At 45.1% G+C, this 26,106-nt stretch overlaps 1 protein-coding gene across 9 annotated transcripts in view; it reads left to right on the top strand.

Annotated features, from left to right (window-relative positions):
* LOC110497459 (protocadherin Fat 1) overlaps positions 1 to 26,106 on the top strand; it is a 103,998-nt gene that overhangs the window by 35,979 nt on the left and 41,913 nt on the right. For 7 of the 9 annotated variants that reach the window (XR_005037671.1, XR_005037672.1, XM_036954381.1 and 4 more), the window contains exons 4-8: positions 6,499 to 6,560; positions 15,459 to 15,788; positions 17,143 to 17,359; positions 17,832 to 17,897; positions 20,344 to 20,483. Coding sequence is in view for 7 of the 9 variants with exons in the window: in XM_036954381.1 (XP_036810276.1) it covers positions 6,499 to 6,560; positions 15,459 to 15,788; positions 17,143 to 17,359; positions 17,832 to 17,897; positions 20,344 to 20,483 (815 nt within the window). In the remaining 2 variants the exon portion in view is untranslated. The remainder of the gene's footprint in view (positions 1 to 6,498; positions 6,561 to 15,458; positions 15,789 to 17,142; positions 17,360 to 17,831; positions 17,898 to 20,343; positions 20,484 to 26,106) is intronic. The other 2 variants (XM_036954386.1, XM_036954384.1) reach the window with 1 other exon arrangement.

Genomic DNA, 26,106 nt, shown 5'->3' with positions numbered 1-26,106 from the left:
ACTGGGCTTTAAACAATGTTGAGAACTGGAGGTTGTGCTCAAACAGCCGTGACTTCTCGTCGGATATACACTTGCACTCAGGAAACAGGGAGGGAGTGGGAGAGGTGAGCCAAAGGTCACAAGAATATCGCAGAGTCTGCGATAGCCTAATTCTAACTCGCTGGCAATCCTATGTAGTCCAAAGGTGTTAGATCATGTGCTGATGATTATGATAAAGGTGATGATCATTGTGATCTGTAAACAGCAAGAGCACCAATAGTCTCTGGTTCAGTATTTCAGTGTTTAACTACGATCCCTCTAGGACTCTCTTTTAGGACGATAGGTTCAAGGTTCCTTAGGATCAAACACTGTCCTTGCCCAAGAGACTATTGTATAGTCTTTTGTATGAAAGTTAGCCTTGGAGCGCAAACACACAAAACCTCCCCTTTCAGAATGAGGCACTCAATGTTCTTCACTTGACAACAGTACAGCATAGCCCATTCACTTAGTTCTGCCTCCTCTTTTAGTCCTGACAATGGCATGTCCTGTGTGGGACAGAGTTGTGTGTGTATACCATATTTTCCCCCACATTTGGCGGCAGCAGTTGACCCAACGTATTGAAATGAATAGGAAAGATAAACCCAGGTGATTATTATTATTATTATTATTATTATTTAAAAAAATGTTTTGGCCACCATTGAAAATGAGTGCTCAATGCCTCCTCCTAGCGAGTCCGGATCAGAGAGCCAGTCATTGTAGTAAATTGAAAAGGAATATCTCGGTATTGCGTTGGCAAGCATGGTTTCCTCTGACAGCTTTTATATGCATTTCTAATGCCGGTAGTTGTATGAAAAGCTGTTGGAACAGGAAAAACAAAACAAAAATAGCCGGTGGGGACCGGGCATCAAATCATCCACTCCGTGATATACTCATATCGGCTTTCAGCGGCGCCTTCTCTATTAGATAAGGGGAGAGAAAAAACATCTGACAATGTGCACCCGCGTTTTATCAAAGCGCCCAGGCCGAGCGCGAGGGGAAGCCAGATAGGAAATGGATAATACCACCAACAACTTCCCGCCGTTTCCTGCTATTCGGGGGCCGAACAACTAGCACGAGACACCAAATGTTGTTGAAGGAGCGAGAAAGGAAAGGGATGGAGTATACTTTTCTCAGGGAAAACAATCCACAGCTTCACACCTGAACCTAATCCACACACCTGAACCTTTTGTAGGGTGTTTTTCTGTCTGTGTGTGTGTGTGTGTGTGTCTGCCTAGTGTGTGTCCGTCTGTCTCTCTGTTTGAGAGTGTGAGGGAGGCCTATAGCACTAGGCTTCGAGGTTCATTAAGTATGGACTTAGGACACCTGTTCCTCCCGGCTCGCCCCTTCCTAAGCTCCTAAGCACCTCCCTCACCTCTCTCTGGGAACAGCTGAATCTACATCCTGGCACACCAGCCAGACTGTCTGTCTTCAGCGCGTGACTGAGAACGGGAATGTACACAGGAGCCCATGTATATATATAAAAAAAAACATTAAAAAAAACATGGCTGTCGTCTGCCTGGGATTGGTGTTTTCTCACTCACACACAAGGTGTTTCCGGTCTTTCACTGTCTATTTTGCTCTACCTTTCTCTTCTTACCTCCCCCTCTCTCTGTTTCTCTCTTTCTCCCTCCCTCCCTCCCTCTAAATTGAAGCCAGACACATTACATTCAGGCATAATATAAGCAGTATAGCCAGTATGTAGACCCCAGCTGGTAATCAGCTCCACAGTATCCAATTACTCATCCTCGTCACCAACCCATACATCAATCACACTCTCAAGCAGGCATCTGGAGAGAACACCCCCCCCCCCCCCCCCCCCAATAAAAAAACAGACAGGGGCTGCATTCCTATAGGGACACCGTTAGCACAATGTTTTGCAACGGGAGATGAAAATGTGTGCCTCTCCTTGGAGAAGTCCCTCACTGTTTTAGCCAGTTGTCTTCTGTTTGGTACCCTGTGAATGCGACCCCCCCCCCCGTCATATTTAACAATGGTAATCAGAATCAGTAATACCCAGGTGGCTCTGATACGCTTTCAATGTACCACGACCACAAATGACATTGACCTTATAAAAATTGGTCCCCCGAAATTGCGTTCCATCAGTGTCAATATTTATTTCTGTTCGTGGTCGTAAGCAACTGTGCTTCCTTGCGCTTCCGCTTATCGTCAGTCCTGCACATCCTGCCGGGGGAAAATTTCCGAGCTTCCAATAGTCCTCAGCTTCCATTATATATTTTCCCAGATCTCCTGTATCTGTTCCTACTCGAGAGCCGTCTACAGAGAGACAGTGAGCTCATAGTAGGGGTCCCTCTTTTTGTGTCCCTAATGGAAACCTATTCTCTACTTACTGCATTACTTTTGACCAGGGCCCACTGTCAAAAGAAGTGCACTATGTAGGGAATAGGTTTCCATTAGGGACGCATGCATTGTTTGTTTATACGCCCTCTTATGAATATCCATTAGATGAGTCCTATTAGCTACCTGGTAGGAGGGTAATGAGGTAGGGAGCATGGTCCTATCCCTCCTTGGGGTGTGTGTGCGTTTAGGGGAGCGAGGCAGGCATTTTAGTTTTGGAGTGATATAGCTGTCTCTCTCTCCTTCGCTAAATGCTAGCCATTTTCACAAAGACCCCCTCTTAGCAGCAGGTGTGGGAGGGTCACGGGAGGGTATTGTCTGAGTCCACTTACACTGTGTCTGTGTGTGTGCCTGTCAGTACGTCCCTGTCCGAGTGTGTGGCGGTTTCTATCTTGTTGTGTGAATCTGTGTCCCTGTCTGCATCCCTGTTTGTATGTGTGAAGTGGGCTCTTACGGGGACGCAGGGGCCTTTTTGTAAGCTGTGTGAAGTGCGGCATTTCTCCGCTAGCTAAATGATACATCTGCGGAGGCCCATCAATGGTCCCCAGTCAATGGCTCTGTGGCAACTCACCTTTTTAAAGGAACACCCAAACAACCCCTTCTCTACTCTTAACTGTTTATCCTGCCTTATCTTAGAACCCCTCACACAAGTCGGCCATGCTTTGGGCTACTTCTTTTGGGATACTTTACTGTGCGACACACACTTTGGGATAATGACGGTTTTCTTGGGCCTGTTGTGACGGAGCAACAAGTGCAGGAAACAAATTGCTGTTTTTTACCTCAATTTTGGGTTCTGGTTGTGTCTCCCCGGAGACTAGCTTGGAGCTAGTTGGTAGATTCTACAATGAAACACGAAGATCTTGAAATTATTGTCTTCGGCACTCGAAGCTAGGAGAGGTTAAATGTTTTTTCCTTATGAGAAAAACGAGTCGCCCTGGGCCGTTTTATATATTTTTTTACCCTCAACACAACAGAAAAACAGCAATCCCGACCTAGATCAAATAATGAAATCTCGGGGAGATTTTTGCTAGTTTTTCAACAATTACGGTAAATATCTCAAGGCGCTCAAATAGCTCGTTCATAACCGGGGAGGGTTTAAACCACCCACTGCAGACACCAACAAGATTCCCACACGTCTGCAGTCGACAGCTAAATATGTGTCACCCTGCTAGACTGCTAATCACTGCAGTAATACCTGGGTTGTGTCGTCCCAGCCCGGCATCGTCCCGGCCAGCTCCCCCGGCCTCCATTTTTGGAGACGCGGTTGTGCTGAAGGACATGCTGAGGAGCGACCTCTCTTTTGCAACTGTTGTTTTTCCCCTCTTCTCAAAACAGCCTGGCTGTAATTACTGTCGGCCCCGGCTCAGCCCACTCCTGAGGAGGCTTGTGTGTGTTTGGACCGCTATATTGTGGATTAGAACGGCAACCTTCTCTCTGCTGTCTAGTGTGTGTGTGATTTACGTGTGTGTGTGTGTGTTTTGAGAGCTGGTTTTTGGGTTTGGAACGGCAAGCTTCTCCCTGATGGCAGGCCTCTATGTAGCCTGTTGGCAGGCCTGTATGTAGCCTGATTGCAGGCCTATATGTAGCCTGCCAACAGCTGTACAGCTCCTCTAATCTTAACACAACTTAGTCATGTTGACTTCTGTCTGGACTCTGTATCTAGGACTAGTCCCTATAGCTATACACAGACTGTAAAAAAAAACTTTCCATGACATAGACTGACCAGGTGAATCCAGGTGAAAGTTACGATCCCTTATTGAAGTCACCTGTTAAATCTACTTCAGTGTAGATGAAGGGGAGGAGACAGGTTAACAAATGATTTTTAAGCCTTGAGACAATTGAGACATGGATTGAGCATGACAAAAGATTTAAGTGCCTTTGAACAAGGTATGGTAGTAGGTCGCAAGGCACACCAGTTTGTGTCAAGAACTGCTGGGGTTTGCTGGACATCCAGACAACTTGACACAACTGTGGGAAGCATTGGAGTCAACATGGGTCGGGCATTCCCTGTGGAAACGCTTTCTTATAGAGTCCAGTTCTGAGAAGAGAAGGGGGGGTGCAACTCAATATTAGGAAGGTGTTCTTAATGTTTGGTAAACTGTGTATAGTACTTACTGGCGGCAGTGTATTTCCAATCCATAGGCAGAATTGATCTTCAGAGGCTGGAAGCCTGGAGCCGTGGCTCAGATAAAGATTGGAACGTACGCTAAGCTAAGAGTACCACTTCATAGTTGTTGACGCTTCTAACCCCACATCAAAGGACCGCTCCCGAGAGCTAGGAGACAGCTAAGATAGCTCCAGCCATCCGGATCAATTTAGAGCAACCTTTCCTAAGAGTTGTACCTCAGTTAAATTTAGCTTCTCGCTAGGATGGATGTGCAGAGGAGTCAACCCCCGTCCCTTCAATTAAAGCTGTGGAGGATTTTCAGCCTGGCACACTTGGCAGCTTGACAAAGGGGAACGTGTGTGTGTGTGTGTGTGAGAGCGCAACCCCCTCTCTTTGCCAGTCTTTGGGAAATGTGGGTAATATTATTGTGTGTGTGTATGTGTATATATATATATATATGTGTGTGTGTGTGTGAGAGCCACTCTCTCTTTCATTCTTTGGGAAATGGGGGTAATACGATCACTTTGTTTATGTCCATTGAGATGCCCAGCAAATTGTCCTGGTTTTCAGGACAGCCCCACCGATATGCCTTACCTTCTTTTACAAAGAGCCTTGTTCGCCAGTTAGCTGCTAGTCTCAACCCATAACACTACCCATGGCCAAACTACCCAGCATTATTACAACAGTACAGTGTAGCCCATTGACTTAGCTCTTGCATTTGTCCTGACAGTGGCATGTTGTCAAGCGTCCTTCCTTTCTTAATCACTCCCAATTTCCCGGACAAGCTTTTCCAACTTGTAACGCCTTCATTAGCTTTGTTCAATGTATTGCAAACAAAACAAAAACTAGCTTAGCACACAAGGGAAACATTGTCTTTCGCTAATGCTGATAGCACTTTGTTTTTGATTTATTTTATATTCCAAATGAACATTGTTACTTTTTAGGGTAAGGTATGACGCCCGGGGGAGCTCTGGCTCAGTTGAGTACTTCATTTGCTGTGCAGGGCTATTTTGAGAGGTGCTGTAAGTTGTGGGCTTGCTATTCTGGTTTGCACCATATGTGCCATTGATGGGCTCGGGTTTCGGAAATCCTTTTTTTTTTTTGCTATGATAATCAGGTCGACCAGCCGGCTCTGGTGCGGTCTGCTCTGGCACGTCTACTCTGCACTCATGTCTACTGCAAGGTTACAATTACGCCGGGAGTGAGAATACGTTGCTTATTATTTGAGGAGAAGAGACTGCTCGTATAATGTAGCTATATATTTAAAACAAAATTATCTCTCTTCTCCCTGTCCTTTGGTTGAATCTGATTCAAATCTCGAAAATCCTTAAAACCAAACCATTGGGATCTAATTCGAAACCCCTACACAGACGAGTTGAGACTCTGGCGCTCGGGCTTGGGGCTGCAGTTGACTGTGTCTGCCTCTTGACTGCCCGCCTCTGTATTTGTTCAGCTTGCGCTATAAGCCTCAGTTAGAGTTTTAGAGGCCACTGCTTGTTACAGAGCCCGTCAGCGGACCTCCACGATATTTCACCTGTGGCGGACGGGGTGGCCTGACAGTGGGCCTGTCTGGGGCGCGGAAGTGACCGGGGGGGGGGGGGGTTGGAGACCTTTCTAAGGGTCAGTATCTCAGCCCCTTCCTCCTCTCGCAGGTCATTTAGAAGAAGGGTTGGATGACATAACCAAGGGAACAAAGAATGGAGGGCTTGATTTTCCCCCACAAAAAAAACTGTAAATCAGCTATTTACCCTGGCCCTTTCATGCTTTGGTGTTAGTTTAGCTTTAGGAAGCACGTCATGCGTCTTGTAAAGAAGTTTGTCTGCCGTTACAAATATGCCTTTTTTTCTCATTATTAGCTGCCTTTTTCTCTATGGTTTTGTGATTTCATTTTCATGAATGCATCAAGTCAAGAAAATGGAATATCACATTGTCCTGTAGCAAGAAGATGTAACATTGATGCAACATTAATACATTGATTGGGGCCATAGTACTAACAAACCTCTCTTTTCTCTCAACAGGTCTTGTTACAACTACCTCGAGGAAGCTGGATCGAGAACAGCAGGATGAGCACATTCTTGAGGTAAGCACCTTGTTTTGTCTGGTCTACCACTAACAGAAAGGGGGGAGGGAGAAAGAAGAGGGGGGATGAAAAAAACGGTCTACTTCCTTGTCTGTCCGTCTGTGTGAGCCCTCGTGTTTGTTTGGAGAAGCATTAGCAGCATTGCTAATCATCAGAAAGGCCCTCAAGGACGACCTCTTCAGCCGAAACGGCCTTTAGACTTGGCTGTCTTCAACCTCCAACTAACGTACTTTGGCCGAGCGCCAAGTGTTGCCAACCAAAACAAGCTGGGGCACAGAGACGCAGCGCATAGTTCCACACTAACCGGCGGAAGGGGGTTTGGGTTTTGGATCATGATTCCGCCGTTTGAGATTTCCAGGGGGGAATCAGGGTGACTGTGCCTTTGTTCTTCTCCAGTGTACCGTCACGGGATCGAGGGGGGCAAGCCGGGGCAGGAAGCGAACCTTCAACGCCGGGTTGATGTTTAAACTTGTGGATACTCACTTTTTCTCTCTGTATCGCTAGGTCTCTCTCTCTCTCTTTCTGTCTCTCTCTCTCTTTCTTCTCTAACCCCACCCACCCTCCTTCCAACCCCCACCCACCACTTCATTCCATTCCCTCTGCCCAACCTAACCAAACGTTTAACGCCAGCACATTTAATTTTGTGCCAAGATCGATTAACCAGATTGGGCGCTGCTTAATTATCGTTATAGGAGTTAATGCAATTTGCGGTTCATTGGATGCCAATTAATGCCGATGTGTGCCCGCATGCCAGCCACTCCCTGTGTTTTCATACTCAATTTACACAGTGGGACGCACTCATTTTATTCTGGGACTGGAGAGTAAAGATAGTGGGGGAGAGGAGGGGAGAGATCTGTTCTCCTGAGGGAGACATTTTACTGCCTCCCGCTTCTCCTTCTCTTCCTACTCTCTCTTTCTCCCTCTCTCTCTTTCCCCCCCCCCTCTCTCTCATTCTCTCCAACCACATCTATGATAAATTAAATGGCCTACTCTTAGATTTGAGTGCCGAGTTGCAGAGGCCTCAAGAGAGAGGAAAACTAAATTGAAGTTTTCGACACCAAAAGCCCTTTTTTAATTTGTTAAAGTGACCAGGCCAGGAGCCCTCTGTGCGAACGACTGAGCAGATTCCCAGGGCAGTCAGAGTCCAAAGCCACCCTTGAGGGTTAATCTCAGGGGCATTGGTTGGTGTGTGACAGTAGAATTAGAGATGAAGAGAGCTGATAGCCTCTGTGTTTTTCCAACAGGCTCCTGTTTTTACGAATACATAGCCAGAGCCCGTTTGTTATTACTACGCTGTTCATTTGTCCCGTTTGAAGAAATGCTCCAGCAGACGTTAAATAACCACGTTAAATGTTAACAAGCTCAAAGCGCTCCTCCAGTTCTTTCATGTTGGGGCCAAATTAAAAATGCACAGTGACATTTGTACACTTCTTTATACATACATACATGCATACATACATACATACATACATACATACATACATACATACATACATACATACATACATACATACATACATAAATAACCAGTCAAAAGTTTGGACACACCTACTCATTCAAGGGTTTTTCTTTATTTTTTAAAATTATTTTCTACATTGTAGAATAATAGTGAAAGACATCAAAACTATGAAATAACACATATGGAATCATGTAGTAACTTAAAGTGTTAAACAAAGCTAAATATATTTTAGTTTCTTCAATGTAGCCACCCTTTGATGAAAGCTTTGCACTCTTGGAACTCTCTCAACCAGCTTCACCTGGAATGCTTTTTCAACAGTCCTGAAGGAGTTCCCACATATGCTGAGCACTTGCTGGCTGCTTTTCCTTCACTCTGCGTTCCAACTCATCCCAGACCTACGGCTCCCGAGTGGCTCAGTGGTCTGAGACACTGCCTCTCAGTGCAAGAGGCGTCACTGCAGTACCTTGTTCGAATCCAGGCTGCATCACATCCGGTCGTAATTGGGAGTCCCATAGGGCGACGCACAAGTTGTCCAAGTTTGGCTGGGGTAGGCTGTCATTGTAAATAAGAATTTGTTCTTAACTGACTTGCCTAGTTAAATAAAGGTTATATTAAAAAAACATCTCAATTAAGTTGAGGTCAGGTGATTGTGGAGACCAGGTCATCTGATGCAGCACCCCATCACTCTCCTTCTTGATCAAATAGCTCTTACACAGCCTAGAGGTGTATTGGGTCATTGTGCTGTTGAAAAACAAATGATAGTCACACTAAATGAAAACCAGATGGGATGGAGTATCACTGCAGAATGCTGTGGTATCCATGCTGGTTAAGTGTGCCTTGACTTCTAAATAAATCACAGACAGTATCACCAGGAAAACACCACAGCACCTCCTCCTTCATGCTTCACGGTTGGAACTACACATGCAGAGCTCATACGTTCACCTACTCTGCGTCTCACAAAGACACGGCGGTTGGAACCAAACATCTCCAATTTGGACTCATCAGACCAAAGGACAGATTTCCACCGGTTTAATGTCCATTGCTTGTGTATTTTGGCCCAAGCAATGCTTTTCTTCTTATTGGTGTCCTTTAGTAGTGGTTTCTTTGCAGCAATTCAACCATGAAGGCCTGATTCACGCAGTCTCCTCTGAACAGTTGATGTTGAGATGTGTCTGTTACTTGAACTCTGTGAAACATTTATTTGGGTTGCAATTTCTGAGACTGGTAACTCTAATGGGTCTTCCTTTCCTGTAGCGGTCCTCATGAGAACCAGTTTCATTATAGCGCTTGATGGGTTTTTGCGACTGCACTCGAAGAAATTTTCGAAGTTCTTGACATTTTCCGGATTGACTGACCTTCATGTCTGGACTGTCATTTCTCTTTGCTTATTTGAGCTGTTCTTTCCATATTATGGACTTTGTATTTTACCAAATAGGGCTATCTTCTGTATACCACCCCTACCTTGTCACAACCCAACTGATTGGCTCAAACGCATTAAGATAGAAAGAAATTCCACAAATTAACTTTTAACAAGGCACACCTGTTAATTGAAATGCATTCCAGGTGACTACCTCATGAGCTCATTGAGAGGATGCCAAGAGTTTATAAAACTGTCATCAAGGCAAAGGGTGGCTACTTTGAAGAATCTCAAATATAAAATATATTTAGATTTGTTTAACACTTTTTTTGTAACTACATGTTTCCATCTGTGTTATTTCATAGTTTTGATGTCTTCACTGTAAAATGTAGAAAATAGTACAAATAAAAACCCTTGAATGAGTTGGTGTGTCCAAACTTTAGACTGGTGGTGTGTGTGTGTGTGTGTGTGTGTGTGTGTGTGTGTGTGTGTGTGTGTGTGTGTGTGTGTGTGTGTGTGTGTGTGTGATATATATATATATATATATATATATATATATATATATATATATATATATATATATATATATATATATATATATATATATATATATATATATACAGTGCCTTGCGAAAGTATTCGGCCCCCTTGATCTTTGCGACCTTTTGCCACATTTCAGGCTTCAAACATAAAGATATAAAACTGTATTTTTTTGTGAAGAATCAACAACAAGTGGGACACAATCATGAAGTGGAACGACATTTATTGGATATTTCAAACTTTTTTAACATATCAAAAACTGAAAAATTGGGCGTGCAAAATTATTCAGCCCCTTCACTTTCAGTGCAGCAAACTCTCTCCAGAAGTTCAGTGAGGATCTCTGAATGATCCAATGTTGACCTAAATGACTAATGATGAAAAAAACAATCCACCTGTGTGTAATCAAGTCTCCGTATAAATGCACCTGCACTGTGATAGTCTGAGGTCCGTTAAAAGCGCAGAGAGCATCATGAAGAACAAGGAACACACCAGGCAGGTCCGAGATACTGTTGTGAAGAAGTTTAAAGCCGGATTTGGATACAAAAAGATTTCCCAAGCATTAAACATCCCAAGGAGCACTGTGCAAGCGATAATATTGAAATGGAAGGAGTATCAGACCACTGCAAATCTACCAAGACCTGGCCGTCCCTCTAAACTTTCAGCTCATACAAGGAGAATACTGATCAGAGATGCAGCCAAGAGGCCCATGATCACTCTGGATGAACTGCAGAGATCTACAGCTGAGGTGGGAGACTCTGTCCATAGGACAACAATCAGTCGTATATTGCACAAATCTGGCCTTTATGGAAGAGTGGCAAGAAGAAAGCCATTTCTTAAAGATATCCATAAAAAGTGTTGTTTAAAGTTTGCCACAAGCCACTTGGGAGACACACCAAACATGTGGAAGAAGGTGCTCTGGTCAGATGAAACCAAAATTGAACTTTCAGGCAACAATGCAAGACGTTATGTTTGGCGTAAAAGCAACACAGCTCATCACCTTGAACACACCATCCCCACTGTCAAACATGGTGGTGGCAGCATCATGGTTTGGGCCTGCTTTTCTTCAGCAGGGACAGGGAAGATGGTTAAAATTGATGGGAAGATGGATGGAGGCAAATACAGGACCATTCTGGAAGAAAACCTGATGGAGTCTGCAAAAGACCTGAGACTGGGACGGAGATTTGTCTTCCAACAAGACAATGATCCAAAACATAAAGCAAAATCTACAATGGAATGGTTCAAAAATAAACATATCCAGGTGTTAGAATGACCAAGTCAAAGTCCAGACCTGAATCCAATCGAATCTGTGGAAAGAACTGAAAACTGCTGTTCACAAATGCTCTCCATCCAACCTCACTGAGCTCGAGCTGTTTTGCAGGAAGGGGGGGAATGGGAAAACATTTCAGTCTCTCGATGTGCAAAACTGATAGAGACATACCCCAAGCGACTTACAGCTGTAATCGCAGCAAAAGGTGGCGCTACAAAGTATTAACTTAAGGGGGCTGAATAATTTTGCACGCCCAATTTTTCAGTTTTTGATTTGTTAAAAAAGTTTGAAATATCCAATAAATGTCGTTCCACTTCATGATTGTGTCCCACTTGTTGTTGATTCTTCACAAAACAATACAGTTTTATATCTTTATGTTTGAAGCCTGAAATGTGGCAAAAGGTCGCAAAGTTCAAGGGGGCCGAATACTTTCGCAAGGCACTGTGTGTATGTATGTATGTATGTATGTATGTATGTATGTATGTCTGTCTGTATGTATGTATATATATATATATATATATATATATGTGTATATTCAGGTGGTTGTGGAGAAAGGGGTTCAGACCAGGGTTTGAGGTCTTCCCGCCGCCACCTTTGTCTTATAAGCTGATCTTAGGTCAGTTTTGCAAATGCCAGGCTCACCAAGATTACCCTGGCATTTGCTCACTCAGAGACCTCCCTCCACTCCCACTGCCAGTGGCGCTCACACGCATACACGCTGGCATGTGCACACATGCACAGATGCAAGCATGTACACACACCACCACCTACCAACCCCTCCCCATCATAAACTCCATTCCTTTCCCCATCCACCCAGCCACCCCCCCTCCCGGCTGACCCAAATTTAAGGAAAACTTTGACTATGTACAGACGCAGTGACCATAGCCTTGCTATTGTTAGAACACTGTATATAGACATAATATGACATTTGCAATGTCTTTATTATTTTGGAACGTCTGTGAGTGTAATCTTTTGTTTATTATCTACTTCACTTGCTTTGGCAATGTTAACATATGTTTCCCATGCCAATAAAGCCCTTGGAGGGAGAGAGAGGGAGGGGGAGAGAGAGAGAGCGAGAGGGGGGGAGGGAGGGAGGGAGGGAGGGAGGGAGCGAGAGGGAGGGAGGGAGGGAGGGAGCGAGAGAGAGGGAGGGAGAGAGAGGAAACAACAAGGGAGACATGTTAGGACATGCTCACCTAGTTCTGAAAGAGAGGCAAGTTTAATGTTCTGCTCATTGGCATATCTCTACACCAACTTCCCAAGTGTCTATAGTCTCAGCCACTTTCTTGATTAATGCCCTCTGAAGTGTCTAGGCACTAATGTTTCACGACGACAGACTTGACAGTTGGCCGCCGTTTGACCAGGGGTTTGTTGCAGACGCGCAACAATACGCACCAAGTGTAAACATTTAATTCCTAAAAAGCCTGAGAACCACTGTGACACGGTCTTCACGTTGTTGTGACTGTCTGTCGGACATGGTGAGAGACTGGCCTCTGGTAAAGGCTTTGTTTTGAAAGAGTAGGATGTGCTGATGAGCAACTGTCTAGCACGGCTCGGAAGCGCACTCATGTACACACTCACTCACTCACTCACTCACTCACTCACTCACTCACTCACTCACTCACTCTGTCTGACTAGGTAAAAATCTGCCGTTCTGCCCCTGAGAAAGGCAGTTAACCCACTTGTTCCCCGTACAGTATTACAGAGTTCAGTTCAGTTTTTGTAATTGATGCTCCTATCTTGTCTCTTCGGTCGCTCTGCAATAATTACCATTTATGTTGCATCCCAAATGGCACCCTATTCCCTATTTAATGCACTTGAGGCCTGTGGGCCCTGGTCGAAAGAAGTGCACTATATCGTGAATCGGATATAATTTGGGATGCACACACACACACAGCCGAGTTCAGCTGTTCACATTAGCCCGGGTCCTCATCTTCAGCTTTTTTCAATCCACTGCTTTGATTTCACAGACGGAACTGTGGACAAAGCGTGTGTACCAATGACACTCTACTCCCTATATAGTGCACTGCTTTTGAACAGGACACCTAGGGCTCTGGTCAAAAGTAGTGCACCATGTCGATGTAGAGTGCCATTTGGGATGCATGAATATAATCTGAAAACGGGGCCAAATGAACTCATCTGCTCGTAATGGCAATGTTCATTACAGAATATGAGAATACGGGCCAACGCACCGGCAACACTGCTCCCGAGAGGCGCACGCCGCCCCAAACTCGAATGGTCCTCGTCGTCCCATTTAATTAATTTTGTTCGGGCAAATAACTCGGGCGGCCTTGGACAGACTAGGCGCAGGACAACAAAAACACATTATGCCGCTAATTGTCGCTGCTAGTGCCAAATGGCGTGTGACCACAACCCCAAAGTGTTTTTGCTAAAGCGCTGAGCAGATGGTTTTAAATGACTATTGTTCAGCTCTTTATTTTTTATTTCTGACGCTTTAAGCTCAGAATTGCTCACATCTCTCCCGGCTGTGAGATAGACGATCCCCAGTTCAGTTTCCCAGTTACTCATGAGATTTAAGTGTTGTGTTTGTTTGGGTCATCTAAGCTTATTGCTGGCTGCGTACATTAAGCTGGCTGTGCATTTCATTTGAAAGACACCATTAAGCCAGGCCTAATTAACAAAGTGTTAAAGCAGCTGAGTGTTCAAACTACCAAGTGTTAAAACTAATGTTAAAACCAACTTAAGTCTCTGAAGCAAACTATGGGCTGTAGGGTTTCATCATTATTTTGAACAATTTTTAATCAAACCTCTCCAAATGGGTTAACACATCGTGCCATTGGTGTTTTTCTTTTTTGAAACCCTGATCCCAGATCAGTTTGTGCTATGTGTCAATGACCATGGGAATTGGCAAGACCGCACAAACTGATCTTGGACCAGGCTGGTGTTTTGATACCTAATACTTATTTCGCTGTGAGGAAGAAAAGAATGCAGGCTGTATCACAACCGGCCGTGATTGGGAGTGCCATAGGGCGACGCACAATTGGCCCAGCGTCGTCCGGGTTTGGCCGGCGTAGGCCGTCATTGAAAATAAGAATTTGCTCTTAACTGACTTGCCTAGTCAAATAAAGGTAAACCCATTTAACGGAACATATTGTTTTTGGAGCACTAAGAAGACATTGGGGAAGGGGGATACCTCTGAATCAGAGAGGTGCTGGGGGGCTGCCTTCATTGACATCCACGTCTTGGGCGCCTCGTGGAACAGTGGGTTAACTGCCTTGCTCAGGGGCACATTGCTCACCAAAGAAACGGGATCTGCTACATCCCCAAAATAACGACGAGTCTCATTCGTCTGTGGCAGAAAAGCAAAGCAGCAAAGCGAGTGCCCTCTTTGGACCGTCTTGTTGCGCTCGTCTCAAAAAAAAACGCCAAACTATGACTTGCCTCTCACATTCATTGAATCCATTCACCATAAAAAAAAACAATGAGTGAAAGGGAAAGAAAGAAAGAAGGAAAGGGAACAATTCAACTTCAATAAGCAAGCGAGTGAATAACAAGCCTGTTCCCTTCGCATTTTGGTTCCCGGAAGCACAGCATGGGTCTTTGAATAAAATGACTTGACAGCTCGCTAATCTCGGGAAGGAATTTCTTCAATTTTGGCAGCCAATTGACTAACTGAGAAACATTTGTGAGCACAGCAATGACATGGAGAGAGGGAGGAGGAGGTAGGTAGGGGGGGGGGGGGGGGGGAGAGAAAGGGGGAGAGAGAGAAAGGGGGAGAAGAAAGTGAGTTTGCTTTTTTTACCTCCGCTCTCTTTGGTTAGTTCAAGGACTTCGAATAAGGAACGTCGGAGCTCCGGTCATTACATCTTTAGGAGATGCAGAGTTTACTGCTTACACATATGTGCTCCATTATTGCCTGATCCCCCCCCCCCGCTCCTCCTCTGCAGTATATGCATTGTTTCGCTAAACTGGTTTTAAACGTGGCTTTAATTGGAAATGTTTACGTGACAACACTCTTTCCAAGGTTGCATGGGAATATGGAACACAATGCCCGTTCAAAATATGAAATGTGATGACAGTTAATTCACATGTATCCTTTGAAGCGTTTCATTCACCGTTTCCTTCTTTTCCCTCTCACAGTCTTAAACAGGATTCCAATTGTAATTCCATGTTTTCCTCAAAAATTCTCTCACGGAATTCCCATTCTAATTCCATGTTTCCTGCTCTTTTTTTGTTGTTGTTCAGAATAGTCACAGGCATCAATTTCCATACTTCCATTTTAATAACATGTTTTTCCAAACTTTTCCCAAATAGATCACCGTCACCGACCACGGGGTTCCCGCCAAATCCACCACGGTCCGTGTCATCGTCAAAGTCCTGGACGAGAACGACAATCGGCCACAGTTCCTGGAGAAGATCTACAAGATCAAGCTTCCAGAACGGGAAAAAACGGAAAAGGACCGGGCTCTGAAGCGGGATCCCGTGTACCGGGTGATCGCCTCGGACCGCGATGAGGGTGCCAACTCGGAGATCTCTTATTCCATCGAGGAGGGAGATGAGCACGGGAAGTTCTTCATCGAGCCAAAGACTGGTCTGGTGTCGTCCAAGAAGTTCTCCTCCGCCGGGGAGTATGACATCCTCACCGTGAGTAGCCTAGCGCATTTTGATTCATAGTTTTTGTACTCTGGATTTTTCGCTAGGAAATTCCTCCGCATCTTATACTTAACAAAAATATAAATGCAACATGCAGCAATTAGATAAAAAAAAAACTGAGATAAAGTTCATATAAGGAAATCAGTCAATTGAAATGCATTCATTACGACCTAATCTATGGATTTCACATGACTGGGCAGGGGCTCAGCCATGGGAGGGGGGGGGGGTCTGGGAGGGCATAGGCCCACCCACTTGGGAGCCAGGCCCAGCCAATAAGAATGAGTTTCCCCCACAAAACGGCTTCATTACAGACAGTTTCATCAGCTGTCCGTGAGGCTGTTCTCAGATGATCCAGCAGGTGAAGAAGCAAGATCTGGAGGTCCTGGGCTGGTCTGTGGTTGTGAGGCCGATTTGGACGTACTGCTAAGTTCTCTAAAACAACTTTGGAGGCGGCTTATGGTAGAGAAATTAACATTACATGATCTGGTAGTAGCTCTGGTGGACATTCCTGCAGTCAGCATGCCAATTGCACACTCCCTCAAATGTAGACATCTGTGGCATTATGTTGTGACAAAACTGGACATTCAAGTGGCCTTTTATTGTCCCCAGCACAAGGTGTACCTGTGTAATGATCATGCTGTTTAATCAGTTTCTTCATATGCCACACCTGTCAGGTGGATAGATTATCTTGGCAAAGGAGAAATGCTCACTAACAGGGATGTAAACAAATTTGTGCACAACATTTGAGAGAAATACGCTTTTTGTGAGTATAGAACATTTCTGGGATCTTTTCTTTCAGCTCATGAAACATGGGACCAACACTTGACAGGTTGCGTTTTATATTTTTGTACATATCGGACTGGGGGCTTTGATTTATTCACGTTGATTTACTTTGACATTTCCAATGTTGCATTTGTTGATAGCATTTTGAGGTTTAGGATAGTCACAGTACTTTTATGTCATAGTACTTTTGGGCCAGTGTTGCCTGTGATAGATTTATCTCACTTGACGGAATTAGACACTTAACACTGTAATCTCCCCGGACATCTGTTTAACGGGGGACGCCATGGTAACAGGTGTTCTGCTCTGTGGTTGTTTTTGTCCATGTGGGGCTGGCTGGCCGTTCTTTGACCTCTTGGCCTATCTGTCTCTGTCTCTCACTCTATTTCTCTCGCTCTCTCTCTTGCGCTCTCTCTCTTTCCTCTCCCCCCTAACTCTCGCTGTGTTTTAATTCAAGTATTTTAATTCATGCTTTTTAAGTGCTATCCGCTGGGAATCCAGTGTGTTTTGTTGTGTAATTTAGTTACCCAAATCAATTCAAATCAATTCATTCTCTCTCTATCAGATCAAAGCGGTGGACAACGGGCGCCCCCAGAAGTCGTCCACCTGCCGGCTGCACATCGAGTGGATCCCCAAGCCGGAGGTGGCGGCCAGCGCCCCCCCCCTGGCCTTTGAGGAGCCCCCCTTCTTCTTCTCAGTGATGGAGAGCGACCCCGTGGCGCACATGGTGGGGGTCATCACCACGGAGATGTCGGACACGCCAGTCTGGTTCGAGATCACAGGTGAAACCTTGACGAGTGGCTGCAGGGTTCCGTTTTAGGTTGCGTGTGTCGGTCTGTGCATACGCGCATGCGTGTGTATGTGGGTCAGTCGAATGCGCTCTAGAAGGAGATGAATCTAGTTGTATAGACAAGGGAAGACATCCCCGGCATAGATTCTTGTAGCATTCTTCTTAGCACTAACCCAAGCAAGCGAATATGAGTGTGAACCCAACAAACCCAAAAACAAAACCAACGTACAACCTATTTTCTCCTTGCTCCCTGTAATAATTGAGTCTCTAATAGTGACTTCTTTGCATGGTGAATGTTAACATCTCTACTGCATAAATTTCTTGAAAATACTCCTCCCTCCTCCCTTCTCCTAACCAACGTTTGACTGACGCCTTGCCTCTCTCTTTTTTCTCTATGTTTTCTTCTCTGCTTCTCTTCTCTTCTCCTTTGGGAATGTCTCTTGTACTGGATTTGGTTTGTCCAGAAGGAGACACGGGGGAAGTGTTTTACGTCGTTCAGATGGCTTGCGACCTCAACTGTACAGCAGAAGGTAGATCTGCTGTAATGGGATCTCTCTGCTGCCCTTGGCTGTATTAAGTGATCTCTCTAGTACCGTTGGAGATTGTTGACTGTGATGTCTGTCATGCAGATCTGGGTTCAAAAACGATTTGAAATCATTTCAACTACTCTAGGTGTGCTTGACTGAGCTTGCCTGGCTTCATAGACCAATAGGAGTGCAAACCCCGCCCATGCTACACTTCATGCAGGCTCAAAGTGTTTGAAAGAGTTCAAATGGCGTTTGAACCCAGTCGTGCTGTCACGTGGCTGAGCTTGTGCATTTGTTTCTGTCGTTCTTGTGATCGTGTGACAACAGATTTACGTCGACACATATACCGCACGTGAACATGAACATATGGCTCCATTTTGTCTATGTACCGTATGTGTATTTCATTCACGGTGTCTTGTGGAATCTATTGACACATGCAACTAACTGTAAGTTATTGATGTATACACATCATACCACTTGCACATATGGTTCCGTAATGAGCCTGGAAAGTTAACATAAGTACAGGGAAATGTTTTTTACATTGGTGATACACAGTGCAGTACATACAGTGGGGCAAAAAAGTATTTAGTCAGCCACCAATTGTGCAAGTTCTCCCAATTAAAAAGATGAGAGAGGCCTATAATTCATCATAGGTACACTTCAAAAATGAAAGACAAAATGAGAACAAAAATCCAGAAAATCACATTGTAGGATTTTTTTTATGAATTTATTTGCAAATTATGGTGGAAAATAAGTATTTGGTCACCTACCAACGAGCAAGAATTCTGGCTCTCACAGACCTGTAACTTCTTTTTTAAGAGGCTCCTCTGTCCTCCACTCGTTACCTGTATTAATGGCACCTGTTTGAACTTGTTATCAGTATAAAAGACACCTGTCCACAACCTCAAACAGTCACACTCCAAACGCAACTATGGCCAAGACCAAAGAGCTGTCAAAGGACACCAGAAACAAAATTGTAGACCTGCACCAGGCTGGGAAGACTGAATCTGCAATAGTAAGCAGCTTGGTTTAAAGAAATCAACTGTGGGGGCAATTATTAGGAAATGGAAGACATACAACACTACTGATAATCTCCCTCGATCTGGGGCTCCATGCAAGATCTCACCCAGTGGGGTCAAAATGATCACAAGAACGGTGATCAAAAATCCCAGAACCACACGGGGGGACCTAGTGAATGACCTGCAGAGAGCTGGGACCAAAGTAACAAAGCCTACCATCAGTAACACACTACGCCGCCAGGGACTCAAATCCTGCAGTGCCAGACGTGTCCCCCTGCTTAAGCCAGTACATGTCCAGGCCCGTCTGAAGTTTGCTAGAGAGCATTTGGATGATCCAGAAGAAGATTGGGAGAATGTCATATGGTCAGATGAAACCAAAATATAACTTTTTGGTAAAACCTCACCTCGTCGTGTTTGGAGGACAAAGAATGCTGAGTTGCATCCAAAGAACACCATACCTACTGTGAAGCATGGGGGTGGAAACATCAGGCTTTGGGGCTGTTTTTCTGCAAAGAGACCAGGACGACTGATCCGTGTAAAGTAAAGAATGAATGGGGCCATGTATCGTGAGATTTTGAGTGAAAACCTCCTTCCATCAGCAAGGGCATTGAAGATGAAACGTTGCTGGATCTTTCACCCTGACAATGATCCCAAACACACCGACCGGGGAACGAAGGAGTGGCTTCGTAAGAAGCATTTCAAGGTCCTAGAGTGGCCTAGCCAGTCTCCAGATCTCAACCCCATAGAAAATCTTTCGAGGGAGTTGAAAGTCCGTGTTGCCCAGCAACAGCCCCAAAACATCACTGCTCTAGAGGAGATCTGCATGGAGGAATGGGCCAAAATACCAGCAACAGCGTGTGAAAACCTTGTGAAGACTTACAGAAAACGTTTGACCTCTGTCATTGCCAACAAAGGGTATATAACAAAGTATTGAGAAACTTTTGTTATTGACCAAATACTTATTTTCCACCATGATTTGCAAATAAATTAATAAAAAATCCTACAATGTGATTTTCAAAAAAAAAATTCTCCTTTTGTCTGTCATAGTTGAAGTGTACCTATGATGAAAATTACAGGCCTCTCTCATCTTTTTAAGTGGGAGAACTTGCACAATTGGTGGCTGACTAATTACTTTTTTGCCCCACTGTATGTGCTTCTGTATGTATCAACAATAGGGATAATGTTGCTTATCATATTGATCTAAGCAACAGTATGGATAATATACATTTATTTTCATACATGGATTACATACAATGTATGTATAAGTTCCTCTTGCCTAATGCCACGGCCAAACAGAACCATATGTCACTGTTAGCTTACCTAGCTCCAGTACTGCGTTATAATTTAAACAGGTGATGATGGCCCCACTCATTTCCTGTCCATTTTAATTTGTGTGCCCGCCTAACCCTTCCTTCCGTCGTTTCCACCAGGTGGGAACTACGACAGCCGCTTTGACGTGGGCAAGGCCAGCGGGACCCTGATTGTGGCGAGGCCCCTCGACGCCGAGCAGAAATCCAATTACAACCTGACAGTGGCGGCAACGGACGGGACGCGTTTTGTCAGCACCCAGGTAATTGGAACGTTAATGTTTGTTGACGGCGGTACAGTTTGTCACGGATCCTATGAGGTAGGATGAACCATGAACCATGGTTTGCACAAGAGTCCTCATTCTGTGTCCGTCCGTTTTCAATGCTTTTTAGTTGTGATTTTCGGCACTCTTGCCAAATTTAAATGAACCTGTGACTCCCTTTGTCTGACAGCCAGACAGACGAGGGGTTAAGCAAGGAGGTGGATCTAGAGTGAGGTCAAAAATTCTGTGCGCCCGTCCATTGCCTGTTTTTGATTAGACTCGCGCGTGGTTCAACACCACACCGGGCATACTCCAGGCGCTCGCTTTTCCAAACTTGACCCCTAACGTCATAACATGTGCTTGGCGGACATTCCTTCTTCTCTGTCCACATCTACCGGCGGCAGAAGAGGTCTACATCCCAAATGGAACCCTGTACACTCTATCTTGCACTTTATAGGGAACAAGGTGCGATTTGGGATGCAGGCAAGGAGCGTTCAGAACCACTTTCTTGGCAGACCAGCTCCGGGATTCTTCCATTGTCTCATTTCTGATGGGCCTAGGAGCGAGGGAGGAAGAATGAGAGGAGGGCGGAAGAACGGTGCCTGTCTAGCCAGGCGCTTTTTAAAAAGTGTGCATTCCACAGCCCGTGTCTGCAGCTACGCCCCTCCTTCCCCCTCACTGAACCTGCATGTCTTCTCTCTCTCTCTCGCTCTCTCTCTCTCTTTCTCTTTCTCTCTCTCTCTCTCTCTCTCTCTCTCTCTCTCTCTGTGTTACTTCTCTTGCATTCATTGCACGCAGAGTCAGGGTATATGCTACAGTTTGGGCTGCTCTTTCTTCCTCCCTCGCTCCTATGACATAACATTGAAGGTTGTGCAATGTAACAGCAATATTTAGACTTGGGTTTGCTACCCGTTTGATAAAATACAGAACTGTTCCTTATTTCACTGAAAGAATAAGCGTTTTGTTTTCGAAATGATAGTGTCCGGATTTGACCATATTAATGACCAAAGGCTCGTATTTCTGTGTTTATTATAATTACGATAAATTGGTATCGGCTTTTTTTGGTCCTCCAATAATCGGTATTGGCGTTGAAAAATCATAATCTGTTCGACCTCTAATTTCAATCCAGGTCCCTATCCATAGTCACAGTCTCGGGCCTATCGACTCTGGAAATTCCAATGAAATTTCAATCCCAATGGTTCTGTGCCTCTTCTCAGAATCATTCAGAGATCTGTTTTGGGGGGGAAAAAACGACTTGTTGTCTCTGCCTGTAAATAGAGCCTTTTATCATGTGGCCCTATGCGCCACCGAGCCCCTCTCAGCCTGCTGGGTTGGGGCGGCGAAGCGGGCGGCTGTGTTTTCCACAGCCCGCTGAAGGAAGCGTCGCTAAATGGAGGCTTCAGATCCATCACAGAGCGCCCTATTGTCATGTGGAGAGCGAGAGACACACACGCAGGCAAAATGCACACACATTTTACATACATACATACATGCTTGCATATGTAAGCACACACACACAAATACATACAGTACCAGTCAAACGTTTGGACACACTTACTCATTCCAGGGTTTTTCTTTATTTTTACTACTACTGCTACATTGTAGAATAATAGTGAAGACATCAACACTATGAAATAACACATATGGAATCATGTAGTAACAAAAAAAGTGTTAAACAAAATATATTTTAGATTCTTCAAAGTAGCCACCCTGTCCCTTGATGATAGCTTTACACACTCTTGGCATCCTCTCAACCAGCTTTAGCTGGAATAATTTTTCAACAGTCTTGAAGGAGTCCCCACATATCTTGAGCTCTTGTTAGCTGCTTTTCTTTCACTCTGTGGTCCAACTCATCCCAAACCATTTTATAGGAAATACGGTTCCAGTTGGGACGCATTCATCTTTTGACCAGTGGGATGGCGTGACAAAGGGAAGAAGTTACATAACACAATTAGTCATGGCGCTGACAGTGGTCAAAAGGCTCGGCACCCCGTTTTTCAAGTCGCCTCTCGTTACTGTGAGGGGTGTGTGAAGGCCTTTGTGGAGCCGAACCCTCTTAGTTAGACATCAGAGAAAATCAGTCGCAGGCCGCGGATTAGCACACATACAGGGAATTTGGGTCGTGTTGTGGGGTGGGGGTGGTCTGGCCCGTTTTAGGGGTGTCTGTGTGTCGGGGGAGAGCGAGAGAGAATACAAAATGTGTCAGTTTGACGATCTGTTGATTTTAAATTATGTAAAATATTCAGTGTTACCCTTTTTGTTCAATCTTTTTTTGAAGAGATGTTATATATTGTCCCCCTGGATTTGTCTGCTTTTATAAAGTTCAATATTCTGTTTCAGCTTTTTAAGGTTTGGAGTTGAGTCAATGGAGATAACAGAGTAATTGACTTTGTGGATGACACCCAAGTAAGACCTATTTTTGTGACGTTGCGTGTAAACCAAGGGGAATATATATATTTTTTTTCACTTACCTTCTCCTTCAATTCAAAGTCATGTGGTGTCTGCCTCTGCCAGACTTGCTGGCCTATTTTCTTTCATTTTTTTCTCTCTCCTCCCTTCTTCCTCTCTCCAAGGAATGCGTTTGGTTGTTTTCTTGTTTTCTCCCTCCCTCCCTTTATTTCTCTCTTTCTGTTTCTATCGGTCTCCATCTCTCTCTTTCCCTCTTTCAATTCCCTTTCTCTCCCTCCCTCTCTGTTCCCTTCCAAATTTGAGGTTCTCCCTCCCTCTCAGTCCCACCATGCAGAGATCATTATTTTTCTTTATTCTGTTAAGGGAGAATAAGGCCTAAACAAGAAACACTGGACCTCTGTTGGTCGTGTTCTATTTCAATCCTATTTCGAGAAGCATGTAGCTACAGGTTGGACCGTGCCAACATCCCGGACCCAAAAACCTGCCACTTGGCGGGGGCAGGGAAGGGGCATCATTGCCCGCCTTACCAGGACATGGCGCCCGCTGAGGGCGGTGGCGTTTTTCTGCCTCACGTGTACCATGTTGGACGCCGCGCACGGGTCTGCTTTGGAGGTCTGTGTGGGGGAGGTGTGAACTCTCTCTCTCTCGCTCTCTCTCGCTCTGGCTTCATTTTCCCTTTCTGTCCCTCTCGGAAGTTGCTGGCTGGCTCTCGCTGTTGTTTGTTGTTCGGTTGTGGTTGGACCTAGGCTTATATGCCTGTTCCAGCTGACTTGCTGACCTGTTCCTAGCTCTCTGACTGGCTAAGTGACACCATAGTGAAGTAAAATGTTTCTGTGTGGTGTTCTGCTATGTGGGAGTTTATCTGTCTTTCTGTCCATCTTTCTCTCTCGCTCTCCCTTTCCTGTCTTTCTGCCTGCCTATACCTACCTACCAAACGAACAGTCTGTGTCTCTGTGTTTCTGCCTCTTGCTCCAAAGCGGCGCCTCTCTCTCTCTCTCTCTCTCTCTCTCTCTGTCTCTCTGTGTGTGTGTGTGTGCGTGTGTGTGTGCGTGTGCGTGTGTGTGGGTCAGCAGATACGAAGCAGGGGCGGAGAGAAACATTCCATCCTGGGCACCTCATCGGCAGGCTGCCCCCGTCCTTTCCCCTGCCTCCTTGCTAGCCCCCCATACCATCCTCCTGCTCTGCAGTCGTGCTTCAGGCTGTTGTGTCCACAATCTGCCTCAGCTCCCATTTATCGGTTTTCTTTTTCCATCTTTCTCTCTCTCTTTCACTTTCCATATTTGTCTTGTTCCTCACTCTCCTTTTCGCGTAGATGCTGTCCGTTTTCACCTCCTTTATCTAACTATTTTTATTCTCTTGGAGCCGTCTGTTCCCCTCTTTCTTCATATTGCATGTATTATGTCTTTATCTTTTCTCTCTTTCTTTCTCTCCCTCACTGTCTCCTCTCTGAATTTCACCTTCTATTACTCATTGTGAATCGGGCTCTCCTCTCAGCCGTTTTCTCCCTTTCAGTATCTCTCTCACCTTTAAAAAAAAAAAATATTTATCTTTCTCTCCATTCTTTAATCTCTCCATCTGTCATATGTTTCCGTTCGTTGTCTCAGTCCCAATCGTGTTCCGTTGACCCGAGTCCCCCAAGAAGGTATCTAGAGTGAGGAAACTTCTCTCCTTTGCCGTCTTTTCAACCGCCAGTCACACTGCATCATTCAGAGTCTGGGGTAATGCCCCTTTGAAAGTGTCTTGAAGAGGCTATATGCTTTCCTCACCGAATGTGTGTTTTTTTTTTCCCGAAAAATAGACCGATGGATAGATGATGGTGGACTTTTGTCTTTTTCTCGGTCTCGTCCCCCCCACCCGCCCCTTTCCTTTCTGACAGTATGGAGACTCACTTGGTGGATGGTTGGGCGGATAGGAGCGGACACTCGCCTGGGATTTCTTTTTCTATTGCTTTTTTTTATTTTTCTCTCAGGCCCAGCCGCTTGTGAAGGGCCCTCCTTTTGCTCACAGCGCTATCTGCCACCGTCCAGATTGAAACGCATTGTGTAGGGGCTCAACTCGCGGTGGCGGGTTGAGAGTGTTTGTATGTGTGTGCAAACTGGATCGCAGAGGCCCCGGGGACCTCAGAGAGTGTGACGTCTGGCGGGACATGAAACGAGGCGCCTGGACTAGAGAGAGAGAGACTGGTGGGCTGCCAAGGGGGTCCTATCCATAACACCACAGACACCCCACTGGGGACCCCTTTATGGTCACACTGAGTACAGTTTCAAGAAGGATCTAAACAGGACCGTGCACAGACGTTTTGGTGCTCAGAAATAACTTTCAGAGCTCAAAAATCACAACATACCAAATGTCTCTCTAGCCAAAATGTCCAAATGTATAGACCTATTTATTTTCTAAATCAACAGCCAACATCACACATTGTGAGCAAGCTTAATGCCAGACGACCAGAGGTGATTGGCATTGGGAAAAGAGGGTCTTATCAGCTGATCGGAGCGAATGATGACGTAAATATGCTAGCTAGTTCGCTATGCTGTTGAAACCAACTTTTTTTTTTCACTTGATGTGAGTTTGTTCTACTGCTGACATCTAAGACGCAGTCAAGTTGCCCGAAGAAGCTCACTATGTCCTTAACAGTGAGACTTATGACAGATACCACTCTAAAGTAGCCTCCTACCAGTATTCAAGTCTCGCTGCTAGTGGCCCCTACATGCAAGTCAGACAAGTGAGCTTCTTCGGGCTGGGCAGGGGGGGACATTTCTGAGATTCAAGAGGTTATGAAATTTGCTCGTTTGATGAGCACTCTGTTACATTTTAGATGAAAACCAAAAATGAAAAGAGAATCTAAATTGAAATTAAAAGTAATTCATAGGAGGGCAAAAGGGCAGGTGCTCGGGTACAGATTGAGCCCCAACTGTGGACGTGCCTGCATCTAGATAACAGCCAGTTCCCTACAAAACTGTATGAGATAGAAAGTGAGAGGGATAGATTAGAGATGCAACTGTACAGTTGCAATATACAGTACACTGCGGTGTGCAGTTCTACTTGGACTGAGAAGAATATCTTCCAGAAGCTTAACTTTCATCCAATCCGCTAGCAGACTGATACAACTCTTGACTGTTAGCATGCCGCTAACATTTGAGACTGCCAGCTCTGAAGCCAAAGCACTGCCTAACTAGTACGTAACCTAGCCAATAGCTGTACTCCCCGCTGCTTG

Source organism: Oncorhynchus mykiss, chromosome 19 (assembly GCF_013265735.2).
Source record: "Oncorhynchus mykiss isolate Arlee chromosome 19, USDA_OmykA_1.1, whole genome shotgun sequence".
Lineage (NCBI taxonomy): Eukaryota > Metazoa > Chordata > Actinopteri > Salmoniformes > Salmonidae > Oncorhynchus > Oncorhynchus mykiss.
The sequence above is the reverse complement of the archived record's forward strand: the minus strand, read 5'-3'. Positions and strand labels throughout refer to the sequence as shown.